General features: G+C 40.8%; 1 protein-coding gene across 7 annotated transcripts in view; it reads right to left on the minus strand.

Annotated features, from left to right (window-relative positions):
• The window catches only part of TSPAN9 (tetraspanin 9), a 181,698-nt gene that overhangs the window by 94,613 nt on the left and 60,464 nt on the right, over positions 1 to 26,621 (minus strand). For 5 of the 7 annotated variants that reach the window (XM_033052170.2, XM_033052171.2, XM_033052175.1 and 2 more), the window contains one exon: positions 4,695 to 4,774. The exons of 1 other annotated variant lie outside the window; for it this stretch is intronic. In XM_033052170.2, coding sequence (XP_032908061.1) covers positions 4,695 to 4,757 — 63 coding nt within the window. In that variant the 5' untranslated portion in view covers positions 4,758 to 4,774. Of the gene's footprint in view, positions 1 to 4,694; positions 5,677 to 26,621 lie in introns of those variants that run through there. One more of the 7 variants, XM_033052172.2, reaches the window with a different exon arrangement.

Genomic DNA, 26,621 nt, shown 5'->3' on the forward strand with positions numbered 1-26,621 from the left:
GACTAAAAGTGATCTGCATGGCTGCTGTACTACTGTTCTTATGCTCATTGATGAATGCACAATATTGGTTTTATGCTATAGAAAAAATATTAATTACTTCTGCTATAGGATTAAATTGAATAATTAATGCAAAAAGTACTCTCCAGGAGCAACAGTCTTTATCCATTACTGTAATTACAGAGCAACAGGGAAAAATTTGCTGTATTTGACTTTTTGCTGCTCCTGCTGGACCAGCAAGTTTCCAGCTCATGTTTTTCTCATCTAAACTTACATTTCAGTAAAAAGAAAATGCTAGTGCAAAATTTACTTTGAAAGTAAATATTAAATGGCTGTATTTGTATATTTGACTCCACTTAAATTAGATAAATTATAACTTCTGCTTATAACTTCTGCTTTTAATTATAACATTAATACACAGGTATTACTCTTACAGATTTTTTTCAGTAGTTTAAAATTAAACATTTTTAACAAATAAAGCCCATTAAGCATTTTCTTGACTATCCTTAGCTTTTCCTTAGCTCTTCTTGAAACACAGAAGACCAGGCTTAATAATCTCGCTATATAGCTCCTAGTAAAATGCATTTTATATTAAAATTAAGCAATAGTAAATACTATCAAGATGTTTATTTTTAATGCTTCACTGTATGTAGACTAATGAACCTAAGATAAATTAATAGAACAAGACAAAATGTAACCATGACCACTGACTGCTTGCAAAGTTCTCTAGTGAATTTTTGGTAGCTTTTGCCAGTCATTTCAGAATTTTCCTTTTAAGACCATATGAACTTCTCATTTCATGAGTGATTTTTTAAAAAAAATTCATGTTTCGTAGAACTTCTTTTTTATAACCAGTAATATTTTCTGATACATTTTGCAAAAATAATTATTGTAATCCTTTTCTCTAATAACAATGAAGTGAAATCTCCCATAGAAAGACATATACCCTAATGTTTATATTCGGTGGTTATCTTCCTTGACAATTTAGCTGCTATCTGTAGAAGCAAAAATCAATACTTTATTTCTTCTGCAGAGCAATATCGGCTACTTTGCAATCTCCACATGTTTGCACATAAATATTCTTGAAGGTAAACTAAATCAATTAACATTTGTAGTTGTCCATCCAGTCACTTTGCAAAACATATTATGCTCTTAGGATGAATTCAGTGTAAATCATCATCCTAGCCACACAATTAAATACTATAAGCTTCCTTAACCCTCAGCTCAGACTTTCCTAATCTCTGAAAGAAAGCAATGCCAGATGGCCGTGAACAACTGTTAAGAATCAGAGGGACACAGAGAAATACCTGAAGCTCTCAGTAATTCAGTGGAGAAACACCTTCTGTTCCAACTTACTGCTAGGCCCCACTTAGACAAATTTGCTTTGTACAACTCCTAGGTGATCCTTCCATGTTAACTGATACTCACGCTAGTAATTTTCAAAAGTTGTATTTTCTTGCCATGAATCGAATTTACAGACACTGAATTTTTGCTACAACTCTTGGTTGCAGCTATCACAGTAACAGTACGTTGGCTACAAAGTGCAGAGACAATCCACTGACTACTGCACTTATCCATCACTTCAAAACATACAACTATGTGTAAGTATCTATGGATACACATTAAAATACATTGTATGTAAAATAATGTGTGTAATATATAATATTCACGTATAATTAATTGTCAAATCTGTATGAGTTAGTTGCGAGGCTGAAAGAGTAGTGGAGCTCATTGGCCCATGAGGGACAGATTAAGCTCCATTTCTCTGCCTCAGGAAAAAATAACAGAAAAAGGTTCCTCTTTTCCTACAGAAGATCCTCCTCTGGGATCATTCCAGAAAATCATGCCCAGTATCCTGGGATCCCAAAGGGCACCTCCTATGTTCATTTTCAGAGGAAGCATCTGACAAGCACCATTTTATATGGCAACAGTGTGGAAGTGGTCTCCTCATCTCTGAAGACCACTAGCCTCATTCTGCTTTAAATTACAATTCAGGAAATTTCTTGTTTAAAAATGAAGCTTCTCTTTTTAAAAATAAATCACCTTGCTTTAGGACAGATGATAGTCACTGCTCAAGAGCAGGCCACAGCTTCACATTTTTGGACTTGGGTTTCTTAACAGAAATTCAGAAGGAAGCAGAGAGAACAGGGAATGGAAAAAGCAGGTTAAGAAGAAAGACAGGACTGAAATAGCAGAGAGTGCTTCAGGGCAGGGCAGGAGTGAAGGGTAGAGCTGTGTGGGGAGTCAAGTGCTGGGCCAGCAGGAGAGTTCAAGGCAGAAGGGAAAGATGCTGCAGGTGCACAGCATCAGGAAGGAACACACAGAGAGCCAAATATTCACAATCTCTCAGACAGTCATGGTGGAACTAGGGGAGGTTCCAGGTATGAAGCCAGATGTGGTAAACTACAGAACACATGTAGCATAGTAGGCTTCATTCTAATTGCATTTCCATGTGTCAAAGGATAATGTTATTCATTTGAATGTCTCAAACAATAAAATAGCCGAGTAAAAAAAAAATAAGAATATGGCAAAACTGGAAGAATGCACATTCTGGCTTGCAAAATTAAGTATAGGACAGCCACAGTGAAGAAGGGGGGACTTCTGAGCAATTTAAACCAGGCTGAAGGATCACATGTCTATTGTAAAATACCTTGAAAAGTACCTGACATCTTGTATTTAGCATTTTTCAATAATCTCGCAGATTCACCAGGCCAGAGCATTATTTTCATTCTGAATAGCATAATTTACACTAAAAATAAGGCATTCTTAGAATATTGGATAGAGATGTGGTAATAAAGTTTAGAAACAAAAAGAAAAGTGATATAAGCCTCATAAAATAAGACATGGTAAGAAGAGTGTCAAGGGGATTAAGAGGCAAGAGTAAGAACTGAAGAAGCACGGACACTAGAGAACTGTTCCAGATGGTAGGTTAGTTTTAACCTAAGCAGCAATGTGTTTGTATAAAAGTCCAGTGGGAGCTGAGTAGACAGAGATGAGCACACAGATGAAGTTTGAAATGTTCTTGCAAGTTCAAGGAATGGAAAAAATGGACTCTGAAGGTCTGATGCAGAGTCAAGAAAATTGCTGCTTGGGTAGAAGCAAAAAATCAAAGAGAGATGTTGCATCTAAGGAGGTAAAGAGTAAGAGACACCTACAAAACAGATCACAGAGGACATGAGTAATGAGACCAGATAAAAGCTTTTCTAAAACCAGTCATCACATACAGATACAAAAAAAAAAAAAATAGTTCAACGTGTCAATGTAATGCAGCATTGAGTCAAATAGCCAGTTTGATATAAATATGGTGTGTTTAAAATTACTTATTCCAAAAATACTTATGGCAACTTTCTAGTAGGGTATGTGTACACAAAAAGGGAAAAAAAATAAAATCCTAAATGAACTTTGAACTGATGTTCTTCAGTGATCAGTTCTATCTTTTTATTTCAATAAGATGCCCACAAGTTCAGTAATTGTGGGATTTCAGTTTATTACTGATAAAAGCTCACTGTTTCGTGAGCGGTTCAACACTGTACCAAATCTCCCATTAACTCTTGCTCTTAGAGCTTATTTCAGTAAGTGGGTCAAGATAAACAGAGAACCTGCTAGTAAGGCTCCTAATTTGAACAATGATATCTGTACACCAGATATTTGAACTAGACTGCTAATGCTCCTTTTTCCAAAATAAATCCCAAGATAGTGTGTTCATTTATTTATGAAGTTTATTGTACGTTTCTGAATGACAACCATGAATGGTTTTGTTCATGTGCCCAAGCTTTTTAACCACCAGGAAAGTAGTGACCTTTGCTTTCAAACTAAGCAAACCATTTAGTATTGGGTTATAGTCACGAATACTCAGTATTTCAATTAGCCTGTGATTTCCTTTCAAAAACTGTACCAGAGGATGCTTAGCTGGCAGATTACTTAACTTTTCCTTCCTGCCTTGTATGTGACAATACTTTGCTCAAAGTAGCCATTATGCTTTTAACTTGCTGGCTGAAACATTCATTGTTACAACTCCTCACGCCTCTTGGCTGATGGAAGAAAATAAATTTTGATCCCTGAGAAGCAAGTGCAAGTCTCCAACTTCACACACCAATGTGTAGAATTGCTGTTGAAATTGAATCCAAATTAATTCACCATTCCAGGCATTTTACATTTATGCTGAGACTTTAAGACATTAGAACATACATGATTTACTGTTTCTAATTGGAGAAATGGGACAGAACTTCCTTCAAATGAAAAAGCAGTTTGTCAAATGAAGTTTACACAAAGCAAATGAGGTTTATGGTGACAATGAAAATATACTTTAAAAATTAACCTTCAGCTTTTTGCAAGATAAATATTACAACAGAATGCAACAATCCAGCCACTGCAGGATTTTAATGCTACAATAATTCTGGTCTTCCTTAAAGGGCAAAATTCTGCCCTTTCTCAGATAACCCAGTTCAAGGCACATTAGAATAGGAAGTCTTAGCAATTAGAAGCCAAACTACAGTAACCAGGTAGCAACAAAGATATAGAAAGCATGTGCATTTCCCAATAGACACAAGTTTAACACTGAAAATATTCCAAGCAGGTACAAGAGAGAGGGAGGGGAGGAGAGAACTTACTGTACTGCTTCAAAGATGCACTACACACGTAATGCAGCAGTACAGGATACACTAACAGATGAAGGCAACTGAAAAGGCAGTACTCACCCAAAATATTAAATTGAAAAGGAACATCATGTATTTCAAACAACACAGGCAGCCTCTTGCCATGTTGCACTTCTTAAATTCTAGAAGGAAAACAAAGGATAGATCCAGGTAAAAGACCACGTATTTGCTGCCTTTGGGTGCATTGTATTTTTCACTTTTTACGCCAGTTCCAGTCCCAGCGCCGGTCCCGGTTCCGACCCCAGTGTGGCTCTGTGTGCGTGATCCAGTTGTACCATAGAAAGCTCCTGCAGTAAAACCTCGACCAAATTGCCTCCCTGAGGTAGAAGGTTTAGCAAAATCTGAGTCTTTGCTATCCAAAGATGGACTCCGGTGAATTGAAGAATCCTCACTACTTGACTTCTCCATGATCTCTCTTTTCACAGTTGTCAGATTTAATGTATAGCATCTCTCAGCATTAAATGCAGTGCCTTGCAAATGCCACAGTGCGCTAAGAGCTGTCTGTGTTTTGCTTCTCTTTTTCTTCGTACACAAATCAGATAATCACTGCAGAATTTATTCACTGCATTCTTGCCTGGTTTATTTTTTTACAGCAATATAGGCTGTATTCTGTCTGTCTGAAGCAGGGATTTATACATTAATATCCCATGCAAGAACACACTCATGATTTATCTTGATGAATCAGTTATGCAGAACTTTGATTTTATTAAAAAGAGCCATAAGCTCTTTCTCTGCATTCCTAGTCTACAGTCCTCTAATCTATAGGCAGCAGATGGTCCTTGCATCCATTTCCAAAAAGCTTCTGCAGTACACCTGGGAGACTCTCCTCGAGCCGGAGCACTTTCCTTGCTCTCAGCTTCCCTCTCTGTGTCTCTCTGACTCTCTCTCACATGCTGTCTTTTTTCTTTCCACCCATTTGCAGTGTCTCATTCAGTAACCAGCTACCAGAGCGCACTCTGTGTTTCACTGCTGCTGCCGTGAAATCATCAGCAACTGCAACCACTGGGCATTTCCCACAGAAATCCCTGACCTAACTATCGAGTAATAAATCCGCCCTCCTGCTCGCCCCTCCCCTCTGCTTTCCATCAGGCCAGTTAGCACAAGCCTTCTCCTCCAGGACACGCCTCCATGACATAATATCTTTAATAGGATTAGAATTACTCTTGACTATACAAGTGCACAACAGAAAATCTCTTTAAATGTCAAGTACTGTTTAGCTGTTTATGCGCTAGAAGCATTAGGCAGCGATATTCCTTCGATGCAATAAAATACAGACAAAGTATGGATTAGACAGACAGGTGCTAACCTCTCTCTGCTCATTAACAGCGACTTACATTTTTTCCTGGCTCAAATAAGTCCCACGGGACAAGCCACGGGAATAGGCTAGCACCCAGCATACACTGCTGAGGCACACATCTCAGCTGTACACGCACACAACGCGACACCAGCACCTGTGATACAATTAACCAGAACCGGAAAAGAGAGCTGCTGCCTCTTACCAGGTCATCATTCAATTCTTAAAACTCCTGAAATGTAAGGGGATCTGAGCCTGCAGCTCTTTACATGCTATTTAACAAGTACATCAGAGATTCCTGTTGTGTACAGCAATAAGCCATCTTACATCACAGGTACTCTGTGAACTAGAAACACTGACCCAAATGCCATGTTTCTTTTCCCCAGAGGAGTGCAAGATGCCTGCCAGGACTCTGAAAGGGGAGGGCACGACTGTGCACGTATGCCTGCACATATGCATGCAAGTGCCTGGAGGGGAGGAAAAGGAACACTTCAGGTCACTACTCCCTGCACTTCCAAATTCGTCATTTTGTCATAAGCGCAAAAGCAGCGCACCAATGGTGCAAAGTGCTGTAGCAGATTTAAAATACAGGTTATTCTTTCTATAAAGAAAGAAACCACATTAGAAGGCCACTGTGAAGGAACTATAGCTACCAGGAAAAGCAAAATTCCATGCAATTTTCAACTGACACCTTCATGTGCACATTAAAATACACTGTTACTGGTTATATCAGGTATCTTTGAAAAAAGACTATGTAACATTTATTCAATATTACACATATCTGGTCAAAAGCCTCTAAAAATTCTGTAATTTTTATGTACCAATATCAGAATCAACACCCTAAAGCAGTGCTGTACCTTTCTTGACAAGCTTTTTCTGCTGAAAGATCCCTCCACCAACAAAGTACATGAAATACCCAGTACTTGATGTGTAAACTCTCTCTCCCACCTTCTCTTCTCTAAAGTAAGATTTAAACAACGGGCAGGTCCAAGCCCATATCAACAATGTTTGTTCACTTTGCTTTTCAAATTAATTTCAAAGCTCTCTGTAACAAATGTGTCCATCAGAAAGACAACTGCAGGACGACTGCTCAGCACTGTGTTTGACAGCAGAAAAAGTTACACACAAAACACCCAAGTAAAAAAGATAAATTAACACTGAACAAAGTAGAATGGGCATTTCTATACATGTCTACAGATATATATATGTCTGCATATACAAACTTCACTATAACCAGATATCAAGAAGCAATGTTCTCAGCAAAAAACATGGAAGCAACTTGCAGGTCACGGACAGGTATCTGCCTCAAACACCAGAGCCTGCAGAACAACTCACATTGAAACACAAGACAAATACCTGAGTATGGATTTAGAAGACTAAAAAAACTCTTCTGTTTGAAATTCACTTACTGGAAGTGTAAAGTTGTAGCACTGCAATCCAATGCTACAGCTAGGTATTTTCAGTGGATTTCACTTTCCACACAAAACTGAGCTCTCAGCCAAAAAATTGTGAGAACACACTAGTACTTTAAACCATATTTAGCTTTTTAGTTTTTGCACTCTTTGGTTTGCCATAAAATTTACACTGACTTAGACTAGCTATAGGAAAAAAAATGGTTGTTCACTTGTGAAAATTAATGCAATACAAATATTTGCCTTCCCATTGAAAGTACATGACAAAAATAATTAATCTGCCCTCCTCTAGGTTAAAAAAATTAAATATTCTGTAATAAGCAAAAAAAGTTCATAAATGTTCTAATAGTTTGTAAATAGTAGACACTTTCTACTGATGGTTAAAGAAAAAAAAGCAAAACAACTATACCTCCAACCTTCTTGTTTCGAGTTTTCATTATTAGACCTTATTCAAGTTTTCCAGTTTTCTATTTTTACCTCCAAATACTACAAAATACTGGTTTATGGCACCATTACCTCTGATGTTCCTTCCATTAAGAGATCTCCATAACAGGTCTACAGCACAGTTTGTACTTCTGAAGACTCCCAAACAAGTCAACAGCTTAAAAATCCAGACCTGAGCAAGGAGCAGTGGGGAAAACACGGTTCCAGATCAGCCTCTCCCCTGGTTGTGTAGCAAGAAAACATATGACTCTCTTATGGTTATATTGCGGCCACCAGAGAGACTTTACAAGCCTCAGTAACCTTCAGCCACTTGAATTTGCAGCCACAGAGCGTCTGTACAGATCAGAAGCCAGCTCCTGCTGCTGCAACTCTAACTCAGTGTTCAGGTAGCTCTGTTAATAAACCACACGGGGCAGCTTATTTGCTGAAAAAATAACTGGTGAAAAAGCTGTGAGCAGTCCGTCCAGCTGTGTTTTGACCAGCCACTGCACTCAACTCTGTCTCTGAGTGAGACTTCAGCAGAAGGTGTTGCTGCGTGGCAACAGCACCTTTCAGGGTCCCGCTCAACAGCGTAACCTCAGCATGAGGACAAACACATTTTGCTTCACTACAGATCTTACCTCTGTTTAGCAATCAGGGCATGAAAAACATTCAAAAGCTCACTCTGTAGTTCATTAATGTTTGATTACTGAATCACAGAATTTTGTTGCTGAGTGATGCCTTCACATCAAGAAAATCATTTCAGTCCCACATGTATATGCCTGGGACAAGGCAATAAACATCAATCCATCACATTTTAATGGCTCTTCCAAATATTAAGGGAAAAAATTTAGGCCACTTCCAGAGAGCAGAAACGTGAAAACCAATGTCACAATGAGTGTAGGCAAAAAATGGGAAGGAATGGTATAGCAATAAGGTCAAAAAGCATAGGTTGGCTCTCCTACTGAAACTGATTTATTTGGTCCCCTGTTGGGAACAGTCCACCACAGTCCCCAAAGCACACAACTCAGGATAATTTCACAAATTATTTCATCTTTTATTCTCATCCTGTAGCTGAAATCCCACCAGACCCTCAGTGCCAGTTGCACCCAGCTACAGTGCTCCTGAACCCCTCTGTTTGTTTCTACTCTCCTCAGCTATTTTTGCAGAACTGGCTCATGGAATAGTGCTGCCAAACACCAAAAGCTGCAAGTTTAAAGAGCAAGTTTAAAAACACATTTATAATCACAGATTTTAAAATACATAATACAGATATAAAAGGTATAACAGCAATATAGAAATAAATTAATTTCTTTTCCTCCTTTTACTTGACATTCCCCTTCAGTGAGTTTGCTGACCCAGTGAGAGGGAGAGGGATTACTACAGGCGAGAACAGGAAAAATACTGAAGGCTGAGCAAAAATATCCCAAGCTTTTGTTGTGTCTCCCATGATTGCTGAAAATGAAATATGAAACTCTAGGGTTTTTAAAAAAGGAAAAATAAAAACTCTAGTCACCATGGTACACAAGCCATTTTACATCTTATTATATATTTTATCTTGCAATTTCTATTAGGTAGGATAATGCTACTGTCACTATTTCAAATATGGAGAACTCGAGGAGCAAGATGTTTGCTGGGGATGAACAGGAAACTGCTGGCAGAAGAGCAAACCAAATCTGTGCCTCACACATCCTCAGCTAGTCCACTAACCACTGCACCATTCTCAAATAAATTATTTTTGGAATCATGAGTTTTAGTAACCCTACCTCATGACTTCAGAACAATACTGAGCCCTGCAGAGAGATGTAGAAATGCATATGCTACCAAGTGTTCAAAGGATATGGTTCTTAATTCAGTCTTTTCTTTCGAATTATATTGACCAGGAACTAAGTTTCACAAGCCTTCCTCAGGGTACATTAGATAGGCAAAGAACAGAGATTGCTGAGTATAAACTCAGGGACTACATCTTCCCAGTCACTGCTCTGAATCCTGGAAGTCCATGAGAAGGAGTTAAGGAACGAGAGGTTGAAAATAATATCTTACACCTGACATACAGCTGCATATAGCTGAAAGCTCAGATTAAAAACATAAAAACAAACCAACACTGATTTTGGAATAAGCTTAAAGGGAAAAGGCTGTCCAAAAGAACTGTACTGAAATTAGGATCACATGAGAGACAAAACCATGGGGTTCTCAGGTCTTCCATGCTCTTGGTTCCATGCCAAAATATTTAGAGGCTCCAGCAAGTTAAAATGCCTGGAGTTCTCAGGTCTTCCAAAGCTGCAGAATTTATAACCAAAAACCTGGATGCTCTGACAGTTGTAATGCACATCTTGACACTCTCCAAGCTCCAGTCTGGATGTTGTAAATCCAAAGTATTCTGCCGATCATGGGATTGGACAAAAACAAGTCGATTTAAAGGACAACTTTGTATGGTAGACAAGTTTTCAAATCTGCCTGTGTTTTTTTGAACCAAACAGTCCAAGCCATATATAACCTTTGACACTCTTTTATTTTCCACTGAGAAAAATATTCCATTAGAAACAGACAGAACTACTGTAACTTCAGATTTGGACTCTCTAATCACTGATCATAGCTTCACACATTATTTAGAGCCTATATGAACAGCTTGTTTGATACAAATACTAAAAAAGAATCACTGCCAAGTGTTCAGAGAAGAGTGGAATGCACACTTAGTTTCCCTACTAGCATGAGAAGCAGCCATTTCTCTTATTGCCAGAAAACCACCATTTCCTTTGGTGCTTACTGGACAGACAGCTGATGGAGGGAGAGATTGGATTCATTAAGAAACAGGCTTACTCACAGCTGGTGCCTGTGATCTGACCAGCTAACAATCCCACTGTTATGTGAGAGACAACAACCTCATGCCTTTCTCTCTTCACTTTCTAGCACAACCAAAAGCATCCAAAAAGCATCACCTGATCCTCAATTCCTCCTGCAGAAGAAAAACAGCTCCAGAGGCCAGGTAAAAGGATCTGGGATAGGTAAATATGCATACAGCATAAGCTGGAAGGAAAAACAGGATGCTCAGATGGATTTTTGGAGGCTGAACGCCATATTCTGGGACTCCACCTAGCATTGGCATGGCTGAAGAAACAGGAGGCCTTGCAGAGAGACAGGAGTGGGACAGTATTCAGGATGCAGGAACTGTGTAAAGGAGCACCCCTGAGGAGGCAGAGTTGGAGATCAGTGGGTAAAGAATGTTTTCCTATAGATACAGGAATTGAGTGTCTAGGTGCCTCAATCCAACACCCACCTCCATTATGCCTGAATTCACCAAGAGAAATTATACTTCTTGACATTGTTACTGGAAAGGAAACAAATTAATCTGTTTCTATGACAAAATCACGAGCACAGCAGCTCATGGTTGCCTCTGATAAGTAATACTCCTTGCCTCTCCTGGGTAAAGAGGCAAAAAAAGAAGTAAAATCTCTTTGAATGGCCTAGATTAATAGTTACTAGTTTATATTAATATATACCAGTGAGACAAGTTTATCCTTCTAATATGGGGTCCTCACTGGCTGGATGGCCAAGAAAACAAGATCCTGTGCCAAATATTCTGTCATTTGGTCCCTGGGATTTCCACTAGAAACCATTTACTGCTAACAATGCACATGTGGCTGAAACTTCTCATTTAGGATTTCATACCAGAGACAGAATGAGATTCTGTCTCCAAACTGTACAGAGAAATTAGCTGTAAACCATCTCAGGAACCTTAACCCACTGTGGTCAATTGCAAATGATGAGGTGATATGCTAATGCACAGGAGATGTGGGGCATGCAGATTAAAGTGCAATATGAGGTACAAAACTAAGAAATTTTGATTATGTGACACCTTCACACCAGTTTTCTCTAAGGGGCCCTCAGACTGAGCACAAAGAATATCTGAGTTTCCAAAGCCACAGAACAACAGAAAAGAAAATGGAAATCCTGCTACCAACATTTAAGCTTTTAAATCAAAACATTCATACTACATACAGGGATCTTTTGGGGTTTGGTTTTTCACTTCACAAACATAATGAAATATGCTAGATCTCAAAGAAGCACTTCACCATCGTGAATTTCACCTTTAAGAACTAAAATCCAGGAAGTCTATTTTATTGTTTGTTTCTAAGAATCCTGAAAATCAGAGTCTTCTTGGGCTTGGCAGCGAACATATGTAGAGCAAGTCAACTCATACCACAGTCAGTCTAATATCCAAATAGAAAAACAAACATTAACAGCTGGTTCTGAATAAAAACCAAAAAACAAGCTGTTGGGTTTTTTTTCTGAAGTCCCAAAACTACCTTACCAATCGTCCCTCTAGCAGGTGACAGAAAATAGGAAATATGAGGGCAAAGAGAACACCATGTGCCCAAGGAGATAGGCCTATCCTACTGGGTAGCAGAGCTTACCAGATGCTTCGGAACAGTCTGTTTGTGACTTTTAGCTTAAGAATCTGTATCCCTTTTAATTACAGAGTGTTTATCTCATCTTCTGTAACAATGAATACATTTTTTTAATCTCCATCAACAGCTAATCCTTAAATTCATCTGAGAACTTAGCCTCAATATTTTAAGGCAGTGAGTTCCACAGATATGCACTATGTTACAATAACCCAGTATCTTTCTCTTATTCACTATCATTATTAAGCTTTCCAGCTCTATCCTCTGTCTGGATATTCATCCTCATCCCATAATTCATTAGTTTGTAATCCTCTATTACATCCTATGTTATTGTCTTTCATTAAACTAAGCACTTTTCAGCATGTCCTGTTATTGAAAATTCTCTGCTTCCCTAATAATTTCAGTTAACCATCTTAGGGCTTCTTTCTAATTGAGCCATGTTTCTTCCAGAATCTTTCTCAATCTGCTGATGAAAATATGTTCTTTTTAAAGGACAAGAGTTAATGTTCAGATTCTAAATAAATTTAATTAATTCTGTTTCTATCAACACCTCATCTTTACGAAAGTGAAGTTACTCAGGTTCAAGAGACATTTTTCCATCATGCCCATTCTGCTTTTCTATTTCAGATTCAAAATTTGGCTCTAAAAATATTGAACTTTTCAGCGCTTAACAGGAAAATCCTTGTAGTTTAAATTTGTATCTTACCTGGAGGAGGAAAGGGAGTTTTCTCACTACAGTGACATGAGTCTGATACTGATTCCTTGTAAAGTCACCAGGAAGACCACCCTCAAGAGAGGAACTCCTTGTAAAGATGCTGACATAAGCCAAACCAACCCTTGGCCATCCATTAATGTGTAGTACAAACTGTCTCCATCCAGTACACACAAAAAAAAAGGAAAATAAAATGTATGCAGGGAAATGCTTCTTACTTCACATACAAAAAAAGTAAGATCAAGGGACCAGAAAGCTACCAGCCAGAGGCAGGAAGGTAGCAGCATCACATCCCCGACACCACTGTGTGAGGAAACATCACAAATCAGATCTCCAAAACCACGCTTTAAAAATTAAAGACCTAAAAAAGAAAGCAGGGGCGAGGAAGTGAGAAGGTTCTTATTTAACATCTATTTTTTGTGGAAGTAAAGTACATGATCTGAGTACTTCTAATCCACTCCCACTTTAAATGACAGTTTAGGTTTTTACATCTCCCATATTGACTACAGATTAAAGAAAGCTAGCAAACAGCCAGAGGTTTTTGACTATCATGAGAGATTACATCCCTTCTTCCTCTTGAATGCTGCAGCAGGATTTCATTAATACAATAACTTTGCTAACTGTGTCCAACGTGTACAAGTCTCTTGAACAAAATCAGGTGGATTTTCTCTAACATCTGTTCTAAAGAGGCTGTCTTTCACCAGCAGTCTGCTGTTTTGAATTAACTGGCAGCTGGTGTCTATGTATTAGCAGTACTATTAAACTTAAAAACCAACAAATTGAAAAAGACATCATACAAATGGCTCCATGTGAAGAAAGAACCAAGAGAATGATGTAAGCATTCATTTTTGAAAGGCAGTACACATCTCTGAAACCTGCTCAGTTATGCCATAAAGGAACATTTCTAAGCACATTCCTTTCACAATTGAATGAATTCCTTCATTGCTAAAATATTCATTTTTTGGCACTTAAACACAAACAGGTGTCATTCCATGAATGGGGACATTTAAAACCACTGTGTCAGAGCTGGCAGAGACCCAGATGTTTTCAAGGGGCAGTTACTCATCACCAGCCCCAGTCCCCAACCTCAGACTCACTGGAAGTGGGAGACTGAATGCCTTACTGGAGCATCATCACCCCAGACATCTGTGAATTATCAAAAGGCTGTTTTCCAGCAGCATTTCTATGCAAAACCAGGTCCCACCTTCAGGTCAAAGAGGCACAGCTTTCAGAGAGAAGACACATCACCAAATTAATAAAGCACCTGCCCAAAGGCAGTGGCCTCACAGATGAAGTTGGCATCAAGAGAGGGCTGACTTCAAGTCACAGTACCAGGTTTGTCCCTGCTGGGCCCCCAGTGTGACTCTGGGCAGAAATATCTGGAAACAAGGGTAGGGTCTAGTCTCTACAGCCATTCAGTCCCCAGTCTAATGCTGGCCTGCCTTGACCACAGTCTATCAACTGTGACACCAAGCTACATTGCCTAAGAATTCCTAGCACATACCTCCTTTTATCTTTGAAGGCAGATGTTTCTGAATTAATAAGAAATAGTTTTTGAGTAATTCAAAGTAACTGGAACATACTTTCACTGCCATTAACAGCACTTCTCAAGTTCTGATCAGAGCACTGCAGAACAGCCACATTCCATCCTGCTGATTTGGGCTGGATTCATTTCTGTGGCTTTCAACAAACTTCCACAACACCTAGCCTAAGCAAAATCCACAGGCTCCTTCCTGTCTTGAAGTTCATTAAATTTACAAAAATAATCGTATTTAACATCTGCCTCTGCCCTTGCAATAACGCTTATTTATCTTCACAATACAGTTTCTAGCACATTGTGTGGGTAGCACTCTAGGATGTGGTCAACTTCAACATTTAAAATAGGATGTGCCTGTAACGTAGCAGTCATGCAATTAATACTTTTTGCTTTGCCAACAACAGAGTCAGATTTAAATCCCAAGAGGAGGCAGATATTTTAGCCACCCTACTCATCTCACAAGAACAAGGCTAAATGGTTCTCATCTATTCTGCATGAGATACAAGAAAGGGTGTAATAATGAAAACAAGGTAACCCTCTTACTGTAATCCCGCAAGTTTATGTAACAGCGCTGCTGTTCATGAGCTTTGTGATCGGTGTCAGCTCTTGTTACAAGGGTGTGAGAGATTAAAAATTACAAAAGGAGGAAGGAAAAGGGGGGAAAAAGCAGTTTGACATGACCCTGCCTGTCAAGTCATAAAAAGCTATCCTGCAGTTCAAGTCCCTGGCTTACAGTAGGAACTACTTAACTTTTTATAGTATATTCATTAATAAGCTTTTGTAAAAGCAGAAGTATAATGGAAAAACATAATTTTAATGACCTTATCTGCATTATGGAGGACTCATTTACATTGGAGAGAAAGCTGTGTGCTAGCTGCAATACCAAGCATTCAGAGCCTAATATGGGGTGTAAAAATGGATGCAAGCATGTTTGACTCTTTCCCAAAAGCCAAGCCCACATTCACTTCATTTTGAAAAAGTTTAATTGTGTCATCAGTGTCTCTCAGATATGAGAAAACCAAGATAGATACCCTTGATCAGCAGTCAGAAACTAAGAACATTCCAAAAGTTCCTCACGGAGGCATCTGAAAGGCGGAAAAAAACCAAAAAAGGTGTCCTTTGTAGGGGAAAACCATTTGTTTCATTCAATTTTCTCTGATCAACTTAGGTGTATCACAAGCATGCAGCAGGTATTGTATAAAATATCAATTGGCCTTTAGAAGTTGCACTTCATAAATTCATCACAGGCAGATAATTGGGGTGCTGGCATTTTATTCCAGAAGCAACCAAGAGGATGTTTCATGCTCTGCTCTGCAGACTGGTTCAGGGGAATCTATCAAAAATACATGGCCATAAATGCTTAGCAAATGGTGTGTATCCAGATGGGGTTTTAAACAACATGAATGAAACTAAAGGCTTCCAAAATGCAGTATCATGTAAGGGTAGACAGGATAGTTTGGATCCAAATATGTCTTGCAGTAGTCAAATTTGATGCTCATAGCAAGAATATGCATACAATCTTTCTCTCTTCTCTCCTAAATCTCCAAGTCTAGAGTACAGTAATTTCACACATATAAGGCGCACTCTTTTGACTGAAATTGTGATCGGAACCCAGAAGTGCGCCTTATACCCCAAAGCGCCTCATATATGGACAAAGTTTGGAAATTTGCCAACCCAGAAGTGTGAGCCTGCAGCAGCCCTGAGCCAAGCTGAGCCCGCCCGGCCCCAAGCGGGGCCGGGCAGCACCAGGGGCCAGCGGGACCGGAGGCCAGGCAGTGCCAGGGGTTGGGGGCAGGAGAGAGTGCCGGGGCCTGCAGCACAGGGAGGGCGCCTCAGGATGTGTTTAAAGGCTACGCCGATCTGTGAAAACTGTCTGCAAATTGAGCACCTGACAGTATTCTGTTACTAATTTGTTAGTTTGTTGTGCATGGATCCTCAAAAAAAAAGTGTGCCTTATATGCCGGCGTGCCTTATATACGGACAAAGTAGGGGAACTTGCCAGCAACCCAGAAGTGCGCCTTATACTCCAGTGCATCTTATACTCATGTATTTACTGTAACTTTAAATCTAAACTAACTTACTGAAAAGGCTTTCCAGACTTCTTCCCTTCAGGATAGCAAGCTAATAATAGAATCCATTGGTAATGTTATGTTTGTTTTTGTTGCTGTTTTAACTCTACAATCCCCATGTCTATAAAACAGATACATGCAGGTATGGACATCACTGCCCCCAAAATGAAAAATTTCCAGGATTTTATCCAGCTCATAGGTTCCCCTTCTGTATTACAGTAAATTCACGAATACAAGCCGCACTGAGTATAAGCCGCATCTCTGGGTGTTGGCAAATATTTCGGTTTTTGTCCATAGATAAGCCGCACCCGAGTATAAGCCGCTTTGTCGTTCGCAGCGAGCACCCGCGTGCAATTAGTAACAGAACCGCGGGAGGGCGGGGTTTACTGGCTGAGCTAAGGCTGTGCAGGCTCGGCCCGCTAGGGGCCGCTGACGGGGCCAGGTGGTCCAGCACGGTGCTGCAGCTCGGGGCTGGCCGCCGCTGCCACTGGGCTCGGTCACCCCGGGTCGGCGCTGCCCTGCGGTGGCAGGCAGGGACGGAGCTTCCCCTGCTCCTACGGCAGCGGCGGCGGGCGGGGACGGAGCTTTCCCGCGCCCGTGGCGCCGGCGGCGGGCAGGGACGGAGTTTCCCCGCTCCTGCCGCGGCGGCGGCGGGCGGGGACAAAGCACCCCGTCGGCTCCCCGAGCCGCGGCAATGGCGGCGCCAACCCCCACCCCCGTCTCTCCCCTGGGCTGTGGCAGAGGAGGAAAGAGAGCTCTCCCGCCTCTCTCCCCGCCCCCCGTGCTGCCTGCAGGGAGCCAGGCTCCACCCGCAGTGCAACAAAGTAGCGATTTGTAACAATCGCAAAATGCCGACTTTGCAGCTGCTCGGCTCAGCACTCTGGCAGGCACTTCTGAGGTTGTATTAGCCGCTCCTGATTATTAGCCGCATTTCCGGTTTAGGAGCAAAATCTTAGTCAAATTGGTGTGGCTTGTATTCGTGAAATTACTGTATTTTTCTCATATACAGTAATTTCACAACTATAAGGTGCACCGGATTATAAGGCGCACCGCCGGAAGTCAGCAAATTTCGCAACTTTGTACATTATATAAGGCGCACCGGACAATAAGGCACACTTTTTTTTTGCAGCGAGGAGCTGCGCCGCGCGCAACAAAGTAGCAAATTAGTAACAGGGGTTGCCCGAGGTCCGGGGCAGCTCAGGGCTGCCGTGGCGCAGCCGCAGTTTGCATTTCTGAGTTGGCTCAGGGTGGCCACCAGCTCCCTCCCTCCCTCCCTCCCCTCCTCCCTCCCCACGCGCCGCTCCTGCTGGGCTGGCCACTCCCGCCAGGCCGGGGCCGGGGGGCTCCCTGCCTCCCTGCCCCGCTCCTTCCGGGCCGTGGCCACCGGCTCCTGGCCCCCCCTTGCCGCTCCAGCTGGGCCGGGGCCATCGGCTCCCTGCCTCCCCAGCCCGCTCCAGCTGGGCCGGGGCCGCCAGCTCCCTGCCCCCTCACGCAGCTTGGCGCTCCCGCGGTGCCGCCCCCCCTCGCAGCTCCCACTTCTGTGTTGGAAAATTTTGCAACTTTGTCCTTATATAAGGCACACTGGACTGTAAGGCGCACTTCTGGGTTCGGGCCAAAATTTTAGTCAAAAGGGTGTGCCTTATAGTCGTGAAATTACTGTACTCATTTCTTATGTTGCACTTGCCCCTTTCCAGCCAAACATGTGATCAGAAGAAACAGTAATTCACTCAAGCTACTCAGACACTTTTTGGAAGTTTTATGAACTCATCATCTCATCCCACACCTGAAACACAACTTTTCTAAATTGACCATATCTTACTCTCTCCTCCCCCACTTCTGTGCCAATGTTTTTATTACAAGCCTGTCTTGTATAATACTTAGTGTTTCTATCCAACAGCATGGAAGCTGTTATATTAAACATTTTTCAGTAGTGGGGTTACTCCCTTCTACAAGCTGAAGCAAAATAATTTGACAGATACAATCATGAAAAGATTCTGTAGGTTTGTCACTCCAGAAGAAACATAGTACTTGAAATGCACAAGATTCCAACCAAACTTGACTGCATGAACTGCACTCTGAAATCCCATACTTCTTGTATTTCAAGGATTGCTAAATTAAGTCATGTCAGTTCCCTGTGTTTTTCCCTTTTAAATCAACTTGAGTGCTTTCTGCCCCATACACTGAAAACAAAGTTTTGAAAACTGTAATATGTAAAGTTTAAATAAAAAAGAGAAGAAAAAATTTCTTCTCACTCCAATGGAAACAAGGTTGAAAGGAAACAAAAAGCAACAAAACATTAATCAACAGAATTAGGATCTCTGAACATACACAGGGAACAGAGCTGATTAGTTGCAAGGTGTAGTTTCTCTTCACAGGTAATATTTTTCCAAACAGAATGATGTGTTGTACCTGTCCTGTAATTAGATGCCAGGTTTATGTATTATGCTGAAAGAAAAGAAAAAGGCTAAGAATGTGTCTTGATCATTTCAAAGTTCAGTGCCTCCCAAAGAGTGCCTATACCTGTTCTATAACACCTTTAGCTCCATTTATACAGGTATCTCACTTTTGTTCCTACCTACCCCATCTGCTGTGTTTCTCTCTCTCAGATATCGGTATCTAAGTCCAAAAGACTACATCAGTACCAAGCTGTATTATTTATTACAGGCCTGTCTTGTCTAATTCTTAGTGTTTCTAATCCAACAGCATGGAAGCTGTTATATTAAATGTTTATCAGTAATGGGGTTACTCCCTTCTACAAGCTGTAGGCAGGAAGCGGAGAGTGAGGAATAACGAATTCTTTTCTAACAAATTGTTCCCAGGCACCAGAGCCTTCAAAATATCTATCACAGAATTATCTTCGTGTATTTTAAGCATCCTTCATATTAAGGATCCAGTTATTTTTAATTTACTATAAAGAACAAATGCTCAAAAACCAAATAATCTGAAACAGATTTCTATGGTGTCCTGCATTCTCAAGCACTGAAAAGAAAACCCTCAGACTACTGAAGGCCTGACATGGTAGACTGCTACAAAGTTCTGTGAACCAGATTCCCTCTCAGATTTCACAGGCTGGTCACCAGTAGCTCTTATGCATAATCTGTAAACCAAATTTTTAAGGTAACCAGGGACCTTCAAAATTAAAAAAACAGATACATATTTTTGACACATATTTCTCAATACTGAGAAAACTTAAAGCATTGACTTCTATTACAGAAGAGAAAAGGTACATGCTTAGGGACAGAATTCCAAATTAAATACCCTCAAGAGATGTTACACACAGTTTTGAAATAAAACTTCCACCTATAAAATGTTAATATTAGGGTTTTAGGCAGACATTAATGTCAGGACAGACATGCTGCCTAACATGTAAAAGACTCTCACTTAAGACTCTCACTTTCCAGAAGGCCAATAAATGCCTTTCAGTAACAGTACAGAATATGGTGGTACTCTGTTCACAAGTATGCACGTTGGCAAGTAAAGCAATAGAAAAAAAGTTGCTCAGGGGAGAAGCTGACCTGGATATAATGGGGAAAAATTCAGTGGGAGAACAATTAAACACCAGAACAAACTGCTTAGAGAGATGTTAGAATCTCCCTTATTGGAAATATTCAAGAATCAGCTTGACAGGGGCCTACATAACCTGAACATGCTCTCCAGCATCTCCTTTCATCCTAGACTTTGCTGAGATTCTAACATTTTGTTCTAAGATCCAAAACTCAGACTGTGAAAGACTGACACTGAATTTCTTGAGTAGCAGTGACTTGAACTACAGTTGCATGCACTGAAAAACTGGCAAATTGAAATTCCTGTCCCACTGATGAGGAGGGGGAAAAAAGAGATGCTGCTTCTCAGTAGCTGGACTTGACAAATTAGGAACATCCTCATCCTATCAATTGAGTATCTGCAAATCATAAAGCCTGTCTGACCTGTGTGACTTTATTTGGTAGTTATCCCTTCTAATCTGTTAACTACCATCTTCTTTTAACAGTAGAAATGTCTTCTTTAACAGAAGAAATGACACAACAAATTCCATTCTTTCCCATCACCATGACCTGCTTTTTTTTTCCTACTGGAGTGTGAATTCCATACAAGAGTGCATTTGTCAGAATGAAGGACCTTCCCCAAGGAAAGGAATGTAATTCATTTGCAAAAAGCAGGGATTAGTAATTATTTAAAGGCAATCCATCTGCCCCTGGAGATATACTGGCTGCACAGATGAAGAGCTGGTTTAATCTCTTCAAGAGTAAATTTCTGAAATTTAAACTATTTACACAGGAGAAGAAAGCTTGACCCTTGAGCACAGAGATGGTGGAGTTTCTTTTGGTGTTGCCACTATGTTGTGACAGTGGAAAGTTATTTAAAGACCTGACAAACCAGTACAATTTTAGATGCATCCATCTAAACTAAAAAGGGCAAAATGGTGCTACATCTGGCCATATACTCCAATAATTGCTTTATTGTTAGAGCTTTTAATAGTTGTGGACAGTCTTGCCATGGGACTGAGCACCCCTAGATGTTTCATTCTGCATCAGACATACATGGTGCATTATTTTCCTTGGGATTTTGAAGGATTATTAATCATATTGTCTCTAACCTTTTTGAAATGAAGTGTTCTAATGGAAAATATTAGCATATGGAAACATTTCCTTGCAGTGTTTTTGTTTCCTTTGCTGTGCTATATCACAAGCAGCATAATATATGAAGAAGGCAAACAAATATGGTTTTGATCCTTGGGTGCTAATAATGCTAAAGAGCTCTTTTGATGGAACTGCTGAAAGAGCTAAAATATTTTTAACTTCCCTACTTCCAGTACTCATGCAACTATAAAACACAATTAATTTTGATGATGAAATAAAGAATCCTAGGCATATTTTTGAAAGTGTTGTACATTCCTTTCATTCTTAGAGAATCTGAAGGATTTTTATATCCTGACATGATTTATCTCTTTAAGGCTCATCTGGGTAGCCATGCAGGTTGACAACAGGGTTTCTTCCCATAGCAAGTGACTATATTCTATGTTAAAGTAGCATTGTCTGCTGTAACTCCAAGGAAAAAAAAACCTTGCTACAGCCCAAAATACCCAGGATATCATCCTATGGATTTAAAAGGCAATAAGCAATTCTACTGCTCCTAAAAGGATCAGATGCCATTTAGAATTTTAGAAGTGTTATTTCAGCGTGTCTGTACAGTTAAGTAGACACATAAGGCTGTTACAAGACTTAAAGGGGATGAACATACAGAAAATTAAAATAATTTTCTTTTTAAGCTCCAAAAGAAATGGGGACATTGATAAACTTAAGTCATTCAGTGGTCAATTCCAGTTTATCCTGGTGGCCTCTTGGTCTCCAAACTTATTAAAAAAAAAATTCTCCTTCTTAGCTATAAATGAAATTGCAACATGGCACCAGTAACAGATCCTGGCAACTCTTTCTTTTCAAATCATGTAACTTATTCTCACTCTGGATTTCTAAGGAAGTAAGATTTATGCATCCAGACCGTCTCAGCGAAACCTGAGGGAAGGGAGCAGGCAGGGTGCTATACAAGCCCTGGAAACCCAAGCCAATGTTCAGCAGCATGTGTTTGGAGTATCAATAGCAGCAAGGTAGAACAGCGTGTGAGGCTGACCTGGCACTTGCATGAAGGAAGAATGGGCACACACCCAGTTGGGTTCACATTCTGCTCACTGTGCTTTCACTCTGCACAGCCCTACACAGGGCCAGAGGGGAAATCCTGCAGTCTGGGCAGGGCAGAAGGTGAGGAAGGGAGAGCTCTGTAATGAGTTCGACCATCCAAAAGAAAATCAGAACTCATTCACTCTGTTCTCGGCAGAATTTTAAACAGTAACAGACAGAACTGGAGCTGGGCAGTCACACCTTCAGCTCTAACAGTGTGTGGAGTAGCCTCAAGCACATATCACAAGAGCAGAAAGTCAATTTCTGCACAGTGGACTCTGCCCTTCAAGCCCCATGACCTGGACAAAGGTTTTAAAGTGGCCCTGGACAGAGGCAGAAGCAAGGTTTAGTGCCCTGCTCAAAAGGGGTTCTAGGACCACAGCTGCTATTTTCAGCACCACAGATTGGCCTCTCTTTAAAATATTTCTCCCCCACTTTGGTTTAGGATATATGCTCCAGATAGCACACATTCTCCTGATTTAACAGTTCTCCAAGTTTAATCTCATTTTATTTTCTCTTTATGTGTCTAAACCCATCGCCCCCTTATTTTTCTGCTCTGAGGCTCACAATTCCCAGTTTGTTTTCAAAGCTCATTAAGAGAATTTTCTCTCTCCCTCTGTCATATCATTAACAGAAATGTTACACAACTCCAGTCTAACTCCCAACCTACATAACCATTGCACTACTGCTGATAATCAGCTCCTGTTTATCTTTCACCCAACTTTATCTTCCTACACAAGTGAATTTCAATTAATCTTCATGTTAGAAAGTAAACATAGACCTACTTCCCTCTTGGTTCCCTAAAATCATTAATTTTGCAATTCTATCAAAAAAAGCAATTACATTGTCTGGCAAGATTTATTCTTTATGAACTCATGTTGTTATTGCTTACAATTCTGTCACCCTGCAGACTCTGAGTTTGCATCCTCTTTTAATATCAGGCCCATTATTTTACCAGTGGTTATACTTTCAGGACAGTAATTGCTAAGGAAAACCTTGGCTTTCTTTTGAAGGTCAACATTATAGTTTCCAGTCCTCACTCATACTGACATTTCATTTTAGCTACCATCTCACAAAAACAATCATCACACAATAGTGGCACAGCAAGAAGGCTCACCAAACACAGACTATTTAAACTGAGGGGTAAGAAAGAAGGAAAAAATAACATCTTTTTACATGCTCCCTTCATCACTTTTTAATATTAAATGAAATTTTAACAGTCAGCCTTCTGCTACAATGAAACATTCAGGGATACTGTTTGGACTTGTAGAATGATGCAGGGTAAAAGGGACCCCTTGAGATCACCTAGTCCAACCCCATGGTCAAAGCAGAGCAAGCTTCAAAGCTGTATCATATTACTTAAGACCTTGTCCAGCAGATTTTGGAGAACTTCCAAGGTTGGTGATTCCACAGCTTCCTAGAGCAACCTCTTCCCACAGCAGCACCTCCAGTAAAAACTTTTTTCTTCCATTTGGGATTCACAGAGGCACTGTGACCACTGCCTCCTGTCCTCCCTGAAGATTTCTGAGAAGAATCTGTCTTTTCTACCACACTCCCTAAGTAAAGTAAGGCTATGAAAATCAGCTTGTTCTTCAGTACAGTTACCTACGTCTTGTAAAGAGTATGTACCCCAGATCCTTTGGAATCTCCTTGTGGCCCTTCACTGCATTTGCTTGTCAGCATCAACCTAGTACTGGGAAGACCAGCCCTGGGTACAGTCTGATGTGGCCTCATCAGCACTGAGCATCAGGAAACAGAGATAATCCCTTCCCCATTGCTACTGTAAGGCATTTGGACTGCATTTTCTCAATCTCAGTTTTCCAGGTTTTTGCATAGTGGTAACTTTTAATATTGATTGTCCTTGCACTCTATGCAGAGGATTTCTAATCACAATGAAAATTCAACCTTTGAATTGATGCATTCAGTAAAGCTGGTGTTTAATAAACCAAATTACAGAATTTGCACTTGATCTCTATAAGCCTGTGTATGCTTTTAACCAATTTTCTGTCATCAACCTAGCAACAACTGAGCAGGGTGAAAAGCAGCTTCATAAAGTGAGTAACACATGGAAGGGAAGACATTTGACCAAAGCCTTGTATTTGTACCCTAGTGTTAGAGAAGCAAAGGCAGGGCAGTTGCAGACAGGATCATCAGCATCCAGTCAGGAAAAGCTGACTTGCAAGTCTCAAAGGTGGAAACAGCTGCCAAGTAGAGTGTCAGAGAGAAGGGCTGCAACAAAAAGACCAGGTAAGAGAAGACAGGAATTCAGACCTGCAATTTTGTAGAAATGCAAATACTTGCAACAGGACAAAAATCAATAGTGTAAGGTGCAAACAGTGTTGTTATGCCTGAGAGAAAGCAGAACAAGAGGGAGAAAAGGGCAGGGCAGAGAGTAGCAGCAGCAGAAAGCTGTAGCTCTTCAGTCAGTTCAGAAGGTTCATATTTTACTAAGCCAGGAAGTGGTAAAAACACACAAAACTGGAAGATCTTCTTTTATATATCCTTAAAGCCCAGCAAGATCAAGCTTTACCTTGGCTGAACTTTTAAACATTGTCTGTGCTGCAGTTCATAGTAGATTGGGAAAGAGATTTCTCAATACTGGCCATATCACAAGGACCATGGAATGTAGAGAAGACGAGTGAAGATGGTCTGTTTTTTCTGGTTTTTTATGCTCTTTCACAAGCCAAGAAAAAACAAGGTTAATGCTGTCCTGGTACACAGCACAGACCAATGGCTCCAGTGGCAACAAAAAATAATAAATAAAGGGGCAGTGCTGGCCAGAATACCATAAAGGGACATGCATTGCACAGATCTTTTGCTTTTCAATTTCAGTTCAGGGATTTCTTAAGATGTATCTATCAGCCTCTGCTTTCTATTCTGCTTTAATAGTGTTCTTATGAACACAGAATAGTTCTATTATAGTTTAGGAGTAACATGGACTAATTTTATTCTCAGGATATTTATTGCATTCATCTAGTGGCTTAATAGAGAAGCTGGAAAAACAAACAATAAGAAAATAGGATGGCTTAAAACAATGTCTCTTTGCAAACATCTGAGGGCTATTATGAAACAAAGGTCTATATGCTACACATATTACAAGTTAAAGAAGTTCCTCTCTTTCAAGAGGCCAGCTGGTTGGAGCAGCGTCTTGGGAAGCCGGGCAGAATGCCAGTTCTGGCTCCAGCAGAAACAGAAATACAGAGTCTGACAGCTGAGAAGAGAGTTCTTTGAGACCAAGAAGCAAAGAAAGTGGTATCTAGCCCTGTGACTATCTCATTAAAAAAAAAGGTATAACCTAATGTAGTTTTGATTTTCTTCACTTCCGGTACTGTCAAAGCTCTTGGAAAAGGAAAAGGGCTTGGGTACTACGGAACATCTGCAAATACTTCAAAAACATTTCCTGCATAGTTACACAGCATAAGAAGTGCATTTCTATGGTCAGCAACACACTGAGTTTTTATTTTGGAAAAACTGTGCAAGGAATGTTTCTGTGCCAAACTTCACATGATGTGTCATCCATTGTTTTACATTCCAGCTTCACAGTTCAGAATCACCAGGTGAGTCAAAATGTAAGCAGATAACACAAAATCCACCAGAAGTTATTTTCAGATAAATACACTTTTATCACTTTTCAGCATTTGTAACGGTATTCTGCACAGTCAGCAGAACCAGCTGTGTCCTTCCCTGCAGCCTGCATTCATAATTAGATTAGCCAAGCTATTTTATTAGGATCATTTATCAGGCATCCATCCTAGAGTTCAGGTATCCTGTGTCCTGGAAAAGTTTAGTGGGGACAGACCAAAGCTCTTACTCAACAGCAAAATGCCAGAGATGGAGAAAGGCCAATGAGAAGTGCCAAAAGAAGTCCAAGACATGTACAGTAATTTCACGACCATAAGGCGCACCAGACTATAAGGTGCACCCCCCGGGAGTCGGCAACTTTCACAACTTTGTAGATTATATAAGGCGCACCGGACTATAAGGCGCACTATTTTTTTGACGCGAAGATCCATGCTGTGCACAACAAAGTAACAAATTAGTAACAGAATCCCCGGAATCCCCCATGGAGTTTACCGGCATGTGCTCAAATTGGAAACATTTTAACAGATTGGTGTAGCCTTTAAACACAGCCCCAAGCACCCTCTCCGTGGGCGGGGCCCGGCACTCCTGCCCGCCCCCAGCTGGCGAGGCAGGGCTCGTGGCTGCCATGGTTCAGGGCAGCCATGGCTCACACCTCGGGGTTGCCGCGGTTCAAGGTAGCTTGGGACCGTCTGCAGCTCGAGGTGGTGCAGCGCTGCCTACCCCCTCTCTCCCTGTGTGGCTGCCGCTGGCCGGGGGCTGGGCGGTCCCTTTCAGCCCGCGCGCCCACTGGGGACTGGGAGCGGGGACTGGGTGGTGCCTCTCAGACCGCACGGCTGGCAGGGGCTGGGAGCAGGGGCTGGGC

Source organism: Catharus ustulatus, chromosome 2 (genome assembly GCF_009819885.2).
Source record: "Catharus ustulatus isolate bCatUst1 chromosome 2, bCatUst1.pri.v2, whole genome shotgun sequence".
In the NCBI taxonomy this organism is placed as follows: domain Eukaryota; kingdom Metazoa; phylum Chordata; class Aves; order Passeriformes; family Turdidae; genus Catharus; species Catharus ustulatus.